The sequence below is a fragment of the Hippocampus bargibanti genome, linkage group LG20 (genome assembly GCF_051943395.1).
Source record: "Hippocampus bargibanti isolate YZ-2025 linkage group LG20, ASM5194339v1, whole genome shotgun sequence".
Classification (NCBI taxonomy): Eukaryota; Metazoa; Chordata; class Actinopteri; order Syngnathiformes; family Syngnathidae; genus Hippocampus; species Hippocampus bargibanti.
In genome coordinates this window covers 10963187-10978094 of record NC_142753.1, presented here as the reverse complement: position 1 = coordinate 10978094, position 14908 = coordinate 10963187, and the positions used below count along the sequence as shown (strand labels likewise).

General features: G+C 41.7%; 1 protein-coding gene across 2 annotated transcripts; it reads right to left on the bottom strand.

Annotated features, from left to right (window-relative positions):
• Nucleotides 1-698: 698 nt before the first annotated feature.
• Nucleotides 699-13678, bottom strand: pdcd6ip (programmed cell death 6 interacting protein). 2 transcript variants are annotated; one of them, XM_089023778.1, is made up of 17 exons: nucleotides 13357-13678; nucleotides 10625-10679; nucleotides 10452-10521; nucleotides 10153-10280; nucleotides 9141-9294; nucleotides 8709-8809; nucleotides 7728-7859; nucleotides 7414-7636; nucleotides 6481-6604; nucleotides 6240-6417; nucleotides 4827-4938; nucleotides 3752-4170; nucleotides 2634-2768; nucleotides 2464-2558; nucleotides 2257-2380; nucleotides 1415-1614; nucleotides 699-1324 (listed from the first exon to the last, which is right to left on the bottom strand). In XM_089023778.1, exons 1-17 carry the CDS (start codon nucleotides 13560-13562, stop codon nucleotides 1138-1140), a joined length of 2643 nt encoding a protein of 880 aa, XP_088879904.1. In that variant the 5' UTR covers nucleotides 13563-13678; the 3' UTR covers nucleotides 699-1137. The 2 variants fall into 2 exon arrangements, with proteins under 2 accessions (XP_088879904.1, XP_088879905.1); XM_089023779.1 differs by having other exon boundaries at nucleotides 7728-7844; nucleotides 13357-13677.
• Between the last annotated feature and the right edge of the window lie 1230 nt (nucleotides 13679-14908).

Genomic DNA, 14908 nt, shown 5'->3' with positions numbered 1-14908 from the left:
AAAGAACGTCCCCGCAGCTAGCTATGTAGCTGGCTATTTATCCATTTGCTATCTGTCTCGCTAGCTAGCTATGTAGCTGGCTATTTATCTATTCGCTATTTGTCAGCTATCTATCTATGTAGCTGGCTACTCATCCATTTGCTATCTGTTTAGCTAGCTCGCTATGTAGCTGGCTATTTATCCATTTGCTATCTATTTGCTATCTGTCTAGCTAGCTATGTAGCTGACTATTTATTAGCTATATGGCTATCTAGCTAGTTAACGAACTGTCTATCTGGCTATCCATTAGCTACCTAGCGTTCTATCTATTTGAGTTACTTCTGGGTTGAGTGAACGCTGGCGCATGTGGCTGCCGCTGCTCACCTGCCAAAAAAACGATTTTGTGACTGTAAAGTGGCCTTGAGAGTTTTGAAAGGCGCTTAGAAATGAAATTTGTTATTATTATTATAATTATTATTATTATTGGAGGCGCTGCCACCATGTGGTCATTTTCAATTTTTGGGCCACTTTAGAAAAAAGGGGGGACAAAAAAGAATACACTACTAAAATGATAATTTAATTAAAATTAATTAATTTGAAGAAAAAAAAAACAGTGTTTCTATAAAATCGCATTTCAAAATAAAACATTTTCAATGGGTAAACTCTGTACCTGCACTGCAAAGAAGACAAAGACTTTCCCCTGGGGGGGTTATCAGTCATATTGTTTTATACATATATTCATATTTAATAATAATAATAATAGAGCATGTGGCTCGGGTTGTACAGCTTTGCGATTGTAATGTGATGCCATTCCGAGCTAACAGCCATATTGCCTGCGTTTGAGAGAAGGGTTACGTTAAGAGGAAAAAAAGAAAAAAAAATGTATTGATGTGTACATCTGCCAGGCGGCTATGGATTAATTACAAAAATAGGTTAGCTGATAAAGAGAGTTTTTTTGGGGCGGGTGTGGGTGTTACATAGCGCCCATACACCCGCTGGGGAGTCCTCCATTGCAGACATTTTGTGTTTGTGTGTCAATTAGAGTAAAGAAGGAAAAAAAGTGCTTCTGAGATCCCAGAGGAAAGAAAAAGTATCAAAATTCCTGGAGAAAAAAAAAGGAAAATATGTTAGAGGGGGGGGGGGGGGGGTGATGATGCTTTACTGCTGAGGGTAGTAGTTCTGCTGCTGCGAGGGTTGCTGGGAAGGCTGCTGGGGGTAGCCAGGGTAGCCCCCAGGGGGTGCCGCCGGGTAGCCCCCCTGGCCCGGGGCACCCTGGTAGGGTACGTAGGGCACGTTGTACTGGCCGTAGGCATACGGGTTGTAGCCCATCGGCATCTGGTAGTACCTGAGAGGACACGGCGTCGTTAGGGTAATACACAAAACGGCTATTGGGGGGGGGGGGGGGTGGTTTGCATTCGTTTAGTACAAAACTCACTGCGGGTACCCCTGGTAGGTGGGGTAAGGGGGTCCCTGCGCCGTAGTAGGTGGAGCCATTGGCGGCGGGTTGTTGGTGGAAGTGCCGGCGGGGGGTGTGGCGGTTGGTAGGGTGTGCGGTGTCAAGACGGGTGGTGGAGGCCGAGCGGGGGGCTGTGACTTGGCTTGGGTCTGCTGGGGGGTCTGTGGAGGGGCCTGGTTCTGCAAGGACGAAGACGAGTGGGGGGGGGGGGGGAGTTAAATTATTTATTTACAGCTACCTTGGCTTACGAACTTAATTGGTTCTCAGACAGTGTGTGTCAGGTGAAAAGTGTGTATCCCAAAAATTAATTTCCCATCGGAAATCATTAAAATGAGAATAATCCGTTCCCAGGTCCCCATAAAACATAATTTTCTAAGTTTCTGAGCCTTAAAACTACACAAAATATACCCTATTTTATGTATAATAAATGTGCTATGGTATTATAATTAAAGAAATAAACTGTACGGTATAATAAAGTCGTTTTATGTACCTTTGTGATGGTCGTTGATGGCTTGATGGAATGGAGTGGCGGGTTTCATCAGCATTAAACACTTGATGAGGAACGTAACTTCCTTTTTTCACCATCTTGAGGAATGATCCCTTGTAGGTGCTTTCTCTTCAATAATTTTACCTAGTTCCTCACGTGTTTAGCTAGGTCGATAGCTTTTTGCATCAAGTGTACAGATGGCTTGTGGGGGTTGTTTGCGGAGCCTTGATTGATGGGATATATTAACATTGCAGTCTACACTTCTTTAGGATTTTGATTATTATTTTTAACGTCACCCAAAAATGGTGACGTGCACACATTAAAGATGGCTTACAAATATGGTCCTCGGAGCGGGGGTAGGACCACCGGCGGCGGCGGCGCCTGGGGGTTGGCTCTGGTAAGCCGGGACATTGAAGTTGGGGGCGCTGGGCTCACGAGCGATACTCTGCTGCAGCTCTCTAAAAAATACAAATAAAAGCATGAAAATAATCAATAAATTCATATCCATTCGAGGACCTCCTGAACTGGTGAAGTGACTCACTTGAGGAGCTCATCCCGTTCCGTCTTGCGAGCAAAGACAATGTCGCAGCATTTATTCTGGAACTTGAGCAGGATCTCCGTCAGGTCGTTGTAAAACTGCGATGAGTGCGACAAACCGATATGAGCTCATGTGCCGCCACCCGACGAGGCAACGTGGACGAGATGGGAAACCTTGGTGCCTTCGCGCAGGTTGTTAGTGATCTCCACGTAACTGTCGTGGGCTGAGGCTAGCTTCTTGAGGACTTCCTCTCGCTGGTTGGCTTCCGTATTGGACTGCTTGAGGTTGCTGAACTCCTGATGTGACGTCTGAAATTTCAAGAAAGAAATAGAATAAGACAGGATAGGCGGCAAAGTCACCTTTCACGCATCTCGTTTCACGCCCTGTCAACTCCCTGACAAACGGTGAGATCGCAGTCGACGTTTATTACAACTGATTTAATGCCGCCACGCTTCCAAAAAAATTTACCGTGATGCTCTTAAGATGGGCAGTCACCGTTACAAGTGGTGCATATCGCGCAAACTCAACCTTCAAGTACAGTGATACCTCGGTTTACGAACCCCTTGGCTTACGAACTTATCAGTTTTTAATAGTTCAAAGGCAGAGTGTAGACTGCAAGGTTAAAATTCCCATCAATCAGGCTCCACAAATAGCCTGCACAAGCCATGTGTACACTTGATGCAAAAAGCTATCAACCCAGCTAAACGAAACACAATTGATGAGGAACTAGGTAAAATTATGGCAGAGGAAGCACCTACAAGGGATCATTCCTCATCAAGTGTTTATTGCTGAGGAAACCGGCTCTCAGTTTTGAAAGACGCTTATAGATGAAATGTATTATTATTATTAGCATTTGTTAGCTATTTGCTGGCTAGCTAGCTATCTACCGAGCTATCTATCTATTAGCTGGCTGTCGAGCTAAGTATCTGTTGACTATTTAATGACTAGCTAGCTAGCTTTCTATCTATTTGAGTCACTTTTGGGTTGAGTGAATGCTGGCGCATGTGACTGCCGCTGCTCACCCGCAGAAAAACTTATCCTGCGACTGTAAAGTGACCTTGAGAGTTTTGAAAGGCGCTTATAAATGAAATGTATTATTATTAGTACTGGTGTGTGTTGTGAGTAGTTTCATTTTAGTTGGTTTAACTTGCATTTCACTACTTTTTTACTTGTGAGATCTTGTGAGTTTTGAAAGGCACTTAGAAATGAAATGTATTATTATTATTGTTATTGTTATTATTATTATTATTATTAATATGACAAATGTGAATGTCACGATTTAGTGATTGACCTGAATTTGTCCCAACAGCTCCTCCTGCTGGCGAAGGTTGGCCATCACCCTCCGGTTGTGCTCGCTGTACAGTTGATCCAGCTGCGCCATTGAAAGCTGCTCCTCATTAATGGCTCCGTCCTTCGCCAACGCCATCAGGAAGGTGGCGGACATGTCGAAAGTCACACCCTTGATGTCCGATTCCAGCGATTCGCGCTCTCGCTTCACTTCGTCCAAGCGGGTCAGCTGCGAACGCAGCACGCCCACCACCTCGCTACCCTGGAGCGTCTTGGTGGGGTTGGCGGAGGGCAAGGCGGCGCTCAATTCGCTCTCGGGTTTACATAGCAGAGCGATCATGTCGCAGTGGGCGTTGTAGCGGTCTTTCACCACCTGGTCCGCTTGCACCGCCTTGTCCAGGATGTTGCGGAAATTGCCGCCCTCTAGGATACAAAGCCGAGAGCTAAATTGTTAAGGCGACTTTGAATTTTCTACATCGGTTGAAAAAAAAATGACATTCGTGGATCGTTGATGCCCGTTGTGGTTGGACATCATCCATGACAGACGCCTGAATTCTGCAGCCCTCTGCCAAGCTATTTATTGAGACTATATGCAAATTTAAGTGATAAATTGGTAAAACATAGTTTTCTTGATTAGTATACCACACCTCTGGGCGTTCTAAGCGCGGACAGTTGTAAGCAATAAAACATTGTATCTTCCATAAACTGATACATTTGTATCCTGGATAATGAGCTCTTCCTGTGAAGGAGTTTCAGGTCGTAAATTACTTCGGCGATAAAGGAGTTTCCCAAGTCCTAAATTCTGTCATCTCCTAGATGAAGATGACAGTTTAACTTTGCTGTGTCTGTTGACCTCAGATTGACCCCAGGTTGTCTGTGCTTCAATCGTGTATTCGAGTCACGAATGTTGACTAAGCATATAACAGCATGAAACTTTTCAATATGATCACTTCTTATTAGAAATACGCGTTAATCGTAATAGACGCGCGCCTCAGTGGAGTTTAAAAGTTGCGTCAGTGGCTGTCAAAATGTGTAAATGGCGTAACGGTGCAGGCCCAGATGCATCACTGGTGTTGTACCTGAGCGAAGGGGCTTGTACAGATCTCCAGATGCGGTCCGGCTCCAGCGTTGGTTGAATTTGGCTCTCAGCTCAGTGTCTGTGGTCTCTTCGTCGTCTAGCATTTTCAGTGCCTTGAAAGTGGGAACGGAAAATGAGATTCTTGCTCATGCTAAATTTCCGACGGTACCGGTCCGCGGCCCGGGGGTTTAGGGACCTCTGTTCTAAAGGAATCACGACTCACAGAACACCAACCAAATAAAAATGTGTCCACATTTTGGCTCAAAGCTGCGTACTTTCTCTTTTTGTCTTTTGTTTTTATATTCAGTCCTCCTCAAAATCATCAGTCGTGTGTACTTTTGGGAAATGTTGGACCTTTTCCCAGTTTGTCAACAAACTGGGAAGCGCGTTTCAAGTCGATCCTGCCGTCTGTTCGCATGTTTGCGTACAGGGTGGCTTGGCAGCGAAAAGAGTGGACGCAGAGTCCTTGGCCCAAAGATCAGTGGATTCCGTTTTTAATGAAGATCCTGATCTGGGATTTCCGCCATTCGGGGATTATTAAGCCTTTCAAACATTTGTGCGTGCGTGTGTGTGTAGTTGTTCAGAAAAACGGCATCGCAATCTACTTTTGTCAAGATGACAAACAAGCTGCCGCTTCCATACTGACACTTTGTTGTCGTCGCTCCGTGCAGGCGATTCTTCATCGCTTCCGACCGCCGCTTCCCGAAACTTCATTAACGCTTTATTTAAACGTAACGAATTCACTGCCAGCCCCGAATTTATTCGGGCATTGAAAAGTGTGACGTGAAGCGCCATTCACGAATTTCTTCGGGTTTAGTTTTTTTCATGCTTGGGTGCCGATAAAGCGCTGGCCATGGCCTCTGGCTGTTATTTTCCACAAAGGGGCAGCATTTCCCCTTTTGTCCATGTTAGCGCTATGTTACAGTGTCAACTGTTGTTGAAGCGCTATATAAATCAATACAGACACTCCCCTACTTACGAACATTACGAGTTACGAACGACGGTCCATACTAACATTTTTGTAGTAACATCTGTAGTATTCTCTCCAGTTGTACATATCTTTATAGAGCATATATTTTATTAAATGTTTATTTTTCAGTACAAACCAATACAGGTTACTTATACAAGCTGTAAACATACATTCAATCCAAAATATAGCACTGAATCAACTTACAAACGAATTAACATTATGAACAACCGTTCGGAACATATCTTGTTCATAAGTTGGGTAGCGTCTGTATGTATGTATTGTATGTTGTAATAATACTAATAATACATTTTTCACATCGTCTGGCAGTGAATGAGTTCATGTGCTGAATATTTAATGCTTTGTTGAAACAAAAATTGTCTTCAATGGGAAAAATGGTAATTTATTGACCCAGTTATGGGGAAAAAATGGGTTATCGTTCCTCACCTCATCCAAAATTTCCCTGTTACGAGTGAGCAGTTCCGGCAAGTCTTTAATGAGCTGTTCGATGCTCTGCAGCCCCCCCTGCTGGACAACCGAGCGAGCCTTTTCGGCAATGGATTGCGGCACAGAGTCTCCGGAGAGATCCTCCAGAGCGGCCGGCAGGTTGAGGGACGCCAGAACGCTGGTGGGAACATTGGCCATTCAAATAGGTTCCACTCAATAAATGCGGATGAGGTGCGTTTACCCGTTGCAGAGGTTGGTGGCCTCCCGCATGGTTCCCACCAGTCTGTTGACGGTTTCGGCTTTGCGCTGACCGTACGAGCTCATGGATTGCTGGACCGCCATGGGAACCATCTTCTCAAACAAGTCTGGCGAAAGCACAAGGAATTATAAAAGCCTATTTGCCTTCTGAATTGACAGAATATCAATACAAAGGTTTCTTTAGCCGTCATAAAAAACTTATCCTGTGACTGTAAAGTGTCCTTGAGAGTTTTGAAAAGAGCTTATAAATGAAATGTATTATGATTATTATCATTAGCTATCTCTGAGCTAGCTAGCTTTCTATCCATTTGAGTTACTCCCGGGTTCGTTAGTGAACGGTGGCGCGTGTGACTACCGCTGCTCACCCACAGAAAAAAAATATCCTGTGACTGTAAAGTGACCTTGAGAGTTTTGAAAGGCGTATAGAAATGAAATGGATTATTATTATTATTATTATTTAAAAGAAACAGAGTTACTTCCTAAATTATACGGGTCTGGAGTTACCTGATTTTGAAATGGGGGCGGCTGTACAAAATACATTATTATTATTATTATTATTATTATTATCTGTACTTCTTTGAAGGCATCGGACGTTTCGCTCCTCATCCGAAAAGCTTCATCAGCGAAGTCAAATTTGCTGGTAGCTCTGGCCAGACATCTGGCACCACCACCCCTGGACATTAGGGATATATATATATATATATAGGGCCAGAGCTCCCAACAAATTTTAGTTCGCTGATGAACCTTCTCGGATGAGGAACAAAACATCCGACACTTTGAAAGAAGTACAGATGACGGCTGAAGAAACCTTTTCATCGATGGATGAACACAGACAAATTGACAGAATAGTTATCGCCACTATCAAGAATCATCACAGCGAGAGATCCCCGTCGTCTTGTGGGCGCGTGCGTCGTACCTGTAAACTTTTGGCTAAGCGGCGGCGCGATGGCGGTGGCCTTCACCAACGCGGCTTTGCCGATGGGTTCCAGATCCTTGACCTCGGGGACGCGGTCGTGGTAGATGAAGTCGTTGTCTTTCTTGGCGGCGGTGAGCGATCGGTTGATCTTTTCGGTTAGATCTTTCACGCTCACGTACTCGTCGTAGCGAGACGCAACCGTCTTCACCAGATCGGCCGCACGCTGGACGAATGAAGGCGTGACAAACTTCCTTTGCACCAGTTTTTTTGTTTTTTTTTTTTTTTTACCGCCCCAATGCGCTCCCCCTTCTTACCTGCAGACGAGCAATTTCCTCGCCAAACTGCTTCTTGTGCTTCGCAAGGACGCTTTGGTGGAGCTCGGCGTTGGCCTGCATGATGCAGTGCTTAGCCGCCAGCACCGGTAGCACTTCCTGAAAGTAAAAATACTGACCAGGGAGAAGGCAAACAACCAACAGAGCAGGGAGGAGGCACACGCATGCACACACAATGTACGGTTGGGTACCAAGGCAATGACAACAACAGCAAAAGCAACCAAAAGGGGGTGAAACATAAAAATAGAAAGGATAAAATAATTAAACATGAAAAAAAAAAGGCAAGGGGAGCATGCCACCATTACGGAAAATGCAGAAAGAAAAAAGGAAGACAACGGGAGAGAAAACAGAAGAGGCTGTGAGTATTTAACTCGGAAGCAAGAGGTACCAAAACCTCACCCGTAAGTTACCCAAACAAACACACCCACATTTTTTTTTACGAACGCTAATTTCGGCTGCATTTGGTGGTCTTAAATAAAAAAAAATTCAAGAACAAAGATGTGTTTTTTCAATTGTGGCCAGTAGGGGTCAAATACATAATTTCGAAGCTACACCAAGATAAATGTTGCGTGATGATGTCATCAACGTGAGCCAACCAATCAGAAGAGTAGGAAGAAGCGAAGGAGGAGGAGTCCAAGAGTGGGAAGGGGGGAAAAAAAAAACCAAGAGGGCACATGTGGACAGTCCCACAACCAGTGTCATTCCGTTCTATTTCATACATGAATCCCCAATATTCAGCAAATTAGATTAACTTTTTTTTATAACAGTCTGCAATTATTTTATTTTTCATCAAATACTATAGATTAAGAATATTGGATAAGCTGATGTAAACGCATAAGATTTTATGCATATTATTTTAAGTGATTTGTAATGTTATTAATAATGTGCAAATGTATTATTATTATTATGACAATTACCAAGCGCGTATATCATCGGTTATCAGGTTGAGCATGTTTGGCATACCTTAGGCAGGTTGTCTTTGTACTGACACTGCTTGAAGGCGTCGCCGTAGAAATCCGCCGCCTGATTGGACAACTTGGCGATGATGCCGTCCTTCATCCTGTCTGAAGACGATGACAAGTTCTTTGTTTTTTTTGTTTTTTAACATCGCATGCGTGCACATAAAAAAAAAAAAAATCTCTTAATTGATGCTTCCCCCATCTGCACTTGAGATAATAAACAACCCCCTGGCCATCATTCTGTTGCAGAAATATGGTTCTGCACAACTCCGGAGACAGAATTGGGCCACAAGCTGGATCGTTGCGATGATAAACGTCCCCTGGTGGCTAATTAAAAACGCTTACACGGCTCCCAAAAGTAAAAATGCTCAACATAACACGAAGCTAGTGGTTGTGATTTTAGCGACAGGAACAAAGCAGATGTTTTTTGGTATACCTGTGGTGGCTTTGAGGAAAAAAACCTCCTGGGCCTGCGCCAACATGATGATGCTGAGGGTGCCCACCGTTTCGGGGGCTATGTCCATGGTGGGCTCGCGGTTGAGGGCCGACAGCACCGTGTCTTTGATGTGGCCGAAGGCGCCGCTAGCCAGCTGCGCAACGAAACGTGGGCCACGTTCAAAATGCTTCTCAACAAACTTTCTTCTCAAAATAACCAAAGTGAAGTCAAATCCAGATTTGGCTATACAGGTAACATCAGACTTACGACCACCCGTACTTACGACCACCTCCAGACACTATTTTTAAAAATTCTATTCGCCTGGCACCGCAACGCGCAAGTAGGCCGGCAATGTGTACGACAATTTTGGCGAGCCAGCCAGCACCTCACTCTCGCACAGCAATCGACCGCGTGATGCATGAGAGGGGGGCAGTTTACGAGTCATTTATTTGCTATCTAGCTAGCTACCACGCTGGATATCTATTTGCTATCCATTTGCTATCTATTTGGTATCTAGTTAGCTACCTAGCTAGCTATTTGCTATCTATTCGCTAGCCAGCTATGTAGCTGGCTATCTATTAGCTATCTAGCTGGTCAGCTAATTGTCTAGCTGGTTATCTATTAGCTATGTTAGCTAGCTATCTAGCTTTCTATCTATTTGAGGTACTTCTGGGTTGAGTGAACGCTGGCGCATGTGGCTGCCGCTGCTCACCCGCATAAAAAACGATCCTGCGACTGTGAAGTGACCTTGAGAGTTTTGAAAGGCGCTTAGAAATGAAATGTATTATTATTATTGTTATGATTATGATCAATATGACGATTATTATTATTATTATTTTGAATGGATTTCGACTTACGACCATTTTGACTTAAGAGCGTTTGGTTGGAACGCAACTCGGTTGTAAGTCGGATGTGACCTGTATTTAAGAATCAGGGACTTTATTTCAACTTTTAATGACAATAGTGGATTCAAAGCACCCCAGATGAATGGCTCTACGGCATGTTAAATCACCTGATAATATTTGGCAGAGTTTTTGAGGCCCTCGTCGTTGTCCAGGTTCTGTTCGGCGGCGATCTGGCTGGCCAGCGCCGCCGCATTGAACAGCACGCACGTCTTCTCGTAGCCCAGGCTGGCCAATGCTGAGAAACATGGCAGATATTTTAGTCTCCAAAGTGTTCGCTAAAAAAAACAAACTAATGTAAGCAGACTAACACATACTGCTAATTATTTTTATTATTATTTTTTTAAATCACTGTGCTTTGGCCATATCTATTTATAGCACGTCAGAAATGAATGGTCATCTTGCTTACCCAGCTTGACAGATCCGCCAAACAGCGAGCCTTTATCGAAAGCATCTTTCCACGTGAAGGTTAAGCACAGCTGGAGAATGAGAAACGAAATACAGTCACGGATCACTTGTTGATTGTTAGGGAAAAAGGAAGGGAAGACAAAAAAACTACAACCGGACTGTGTCATCCATTACCTGGTTTTCACTGAAAGGGAACTTGGCTTCCACAGCGCATAGTTGGTCGTAATATCTGTACAGAGGGCACATGTGATATTGCTCAAAATGGACGCCTAAAATGTAGATTTGGAAAATCCTCGTATGAAGTCAGTGCTAGCTGTTAAAGGTCTCTTAACTTAATCTTTAACCCACCTTAAACGTAAACTGCTAAAGCTAAACAAGCTAGCCAAAAGGTCTATTCACTTAATCTTTAACCAATTCTAAACATTAGCTGCTAAAGCTAAGTACAAGCTAGCTAAAAGGTCTCTTCAATTGATCTTGAACCAATTTTAAACATTAGCTGCTAAAGCTAAGCATAAAATAGCTAAAATGTCTCTTCACTTAATCTTGAACCAATTCTAAACATTAGCTGCTAAAGCTAAGCATAAAATAGCTAAAATGTATGCTATATGTATTGTTACTTCTCATTAAAATCACTGGTAGTCTGATTTATCATTTTTCTGTGAGCTCTAACATCTGTTAGCTACCAACAAACCATTAACTGGCTATTTTATTTCATATACTTGCTCATGTTGAGGGCTAGCTTGTGAGTAATTCGGCCAGGTTGTTTGACTAGCAAAACCTAACAGGGCTAACTACTAGCATTTATCACTAGCTTGTTAGCTACTTTTTATATTTAAGGTTCCAGCTGTAAATTGTAGATGTTTTACACAAAGATTAGCTGCTAGCATTAAAGACTAACCGTCGCCTGCTAGCATACGTTCGAGCCTTTTAAACAAAACGGTTAATAAATAAACCAACTGTGTATTACATAATCACTAGACTGGATTATTCACGTTACGTTGACATAAGGAGATCTGATTTGAGGAAAGAATGTGACAATTATGGGACTTATTTATGTTATGTTACGACATTTGTGACATAACAAAAATAAACAAGACGCGGCTTTCACACGCAACGCTGGAAGGAGCGCTGAGGTGTGGTTGAGTCAAGAAAAACCCGAGCGCTGCATACAATGGTTGCCGTGGTGATTTAAACAAATGCTCCCCCCTTTCCTGGTTGTTGTTGTTCCCATGGCAACGTAAAAGAGCAAAGGTCCGTCCGCTGAACCAATGTGTCGCTCTTTCACACAGAGATACTGCACCTTAGCAAAATTGAGCATACTTTTGATAAGCTCTTGCTTCATGATCACGGGCACACGTAAATATCTTTTTACAAATGATGCTATCATTATAAATGGTGCTATAATCATATTACTATTATGCCAAACCAAATAAAAGCTCTGAGAAATGTAATATCGGCACCGATAGTAAAAAAAAATAATAATAATGAGCCCCAAAAGCATAGAACATACCTGACGAGTCATGTCAGTGGAATCCTGCCAGTCACTTGGTAAGAAGTTTAACAACATTGCTTGGGATTTTCAAGCAGTATGACACATATGGGGGAAAGTGTAAAGATAGATAGATAGACATTTGAGGGTATTTTTAGCCTACTATTTTATTCGTAAACAACTATCACTGGAAATGTGAGTTGGCTTAATTATGATAGATAATTGCATATAAAGATGTCCCCTCCCCATAATCTTGTCTCTTTGACAGACACTACCAATGATTTTTTTGTGTTTTTTAATGCGTCAGGATATTATGTATTTATGTATTTTATGTAATTCACATAAATACACTTCAGATGAAAGCAGTTTTATCTTGGAGAGAGAAATAACATTTTGTAAAGGAAACAGCATTTGGATTGAACCGTACATTGTCAGATTAAAAAGTATATACATATTAAATAATACAGTAGTCAAGATGAAAGTTCCCCAATTTTGACCAAAAAGTGACAACGTTTTTGTTTCATTAAAGTTAAAATACTTGAAAGATAAAATGTGGCAATTATGTGCTTGTGTTAATTTATTTTCAAATAAATTGGATATTTTTGTTTGCCTTTCATCAAGAAAATTGTATAAATTATATAAATATAAAATATCACCGTACATATGCTTGTCTGTGACTGTAAAGTGTCCTTGAGAGCTTTGAAAGGCTCTGAAAATGTAATGTATTATTATTCTGATTATGATGATGATTATTATTATTATTATTAAAAAAGTTACAGTTAGCATATTTTTTTGTGATACAGACTAAAGCAAAAGAAAGTGGCCCTTTTTTAAGAAAAAAAGTGTATTCCTAAAGTTGCATATATATAGATTTTTTTCATGCATGAAACTTTATTTATAAAAATAGAAGATCGTTTGAAAAACTCACATTCTGCCTCATAAATTAATTTTTGAAAAAAATAAAGCCACGATATTTTTTAGGATAACCCTTTCCTAAACTAAAACACAATTATTTATTTGTAAAAAGAATATATTGCTTAAGTTATTTTTCAACCATGAGAACTCGATTAATCCACTGGCTAATATGTTATGATCACGTGACAAGGAACAAACATTTCAGTCGAACACGAACATAAGCGTCCTAAAAAGTTCGTCGTCCAGCGTGAGTTTGACTACAAACTAAAACAAATATTGCAAATAAAGTTACAAATTATTATTTCCACGTAGGTTTTGGGCGACTTACGGGATGGTCAAGCCCAAATAGCAAGCTAGCTGCATTAGCTTAGCCGGCTAAAAGATAACGCAGCTAACGCGTCAGGGTGCGGCGAGGTAACATTTCGGAATGTAAAATGGCGGCTATTCCACTTCCACTGACGACAATTTCTATCTTTAGCAGATCGCTTCATTTTTTTTTCACCTGAGTAGACTTTCCAGAGAACTCTCGTGTTTATCCAGCGGCCTTCCCAACGCGTTTTGCCGTAGCTTGTTGAGCTCCTCCACGGCTCGAATGTACTCCGCCTGTTCCTCACCCGCTGGGTAAGTGGACGTCACGTATTTCGACAGAGGCTTGACCAAGTCCACTTCTGAGGACTTTTTCAGCGGCACGGAAATAAACGTCGCCATTTGGTGCCGCAGGAGTGTGAGTCAACTTTGTTCGGGGATCGGACAACGGAGGTCCACCGATCGACCACGACAGAACTCAAGCGAGCAGATTCACTTCCTGAATCTGGACTGTCAAATGACGTCACAGAGACGGGGCGGGGGGCTCGCTGCGCAGACTCAGTAGGTTGGGCTTTTATTTCGTTTTTTTTTTTGTTTCAATTACAATAAAATATTTAATAAATCAACCTGTTATTTAAATAAATGTGAACAATTCTATTCTCACGTATGAGGTATTGAATTTTTTTTTTTCGCGCCATGTCTTCAACCAAAGCTGCCTGAGCTAGCTTCTCATCAGAGACGGGGAAAGCTCGCTCGGCGCAGACTCAGTAGGTTGGCCTTTCATTTCGTTATTTTTTGTTTAAATTGCGATAAAATATTTAATAAATCATCCAGTTTTTTTAAATAAACATTTAAATAAATGTAAGAAATTCTATTCTTCGATATGAGGTATCGAATATATTTTTTTGGGTGCCGTGTCTTCAACCAAAGCTGCCTGAGCTAGCTTATCTCGGTAATTTATTGCTTCTTATTAAACAAACGTTGAACTATAATACATAATTTAAAAGAATCTACAATTATTCTTTACCAAGAAAAAGTCACGAGGAAAGTTTTTTTTTAATCGAGTCACATTCTTTCGCAAAATTTCTTCCACCAATCAAGCTGTGCTCTTTTTTTTTAAACGTCATAATCTTATAAATCAATCACGCTTTACCAAGAAAAATCTTTTTTGGTGAAAAGATGGAATGATAAAAAAACTTTTGAGAAGTTTATCTTTATTAATGTATAATTTCATTGTATTTTATTTATTATTGTATCTTTGCTTGTCTGTGAGTAAAGTGTACTTGAGAGCTTTGAAAGGCGCTTGAAATAAAATACATTGTTATGTTATTCTAATAAAATATTTTTGACCAGTCATTTTTAACGACAAAGAGCCCAACAAAAGTCATTGTTGACACACCTGGCCTTCACATCCACCACTAGTATTTTGTGTCCATGGATCGAGGAGGAGGTGAGTATTATCTATTAGCTAGCTAATCTCGCTGTCTAGCTGGATATCTAGCTAGCTATCTAGCTAGCTACCTTGCTACATATCTATTTGATATCTATTTGCTAACTAGCTACCTAGCTGGTGTTCTATTTGCTATCTATATCCTATCAATTAGCTAGCTGACTAGGTATTAGCGATTTGGCTTTCTAACTGGCTATCTATTAGCTATCTAACTGGCTATTAGCCAGCTACCTAACTTTCTATATGAGTTATTCCAGGTTGAGTGAACGTTGGCGCATGTGGCTCACCCACCGAAAAA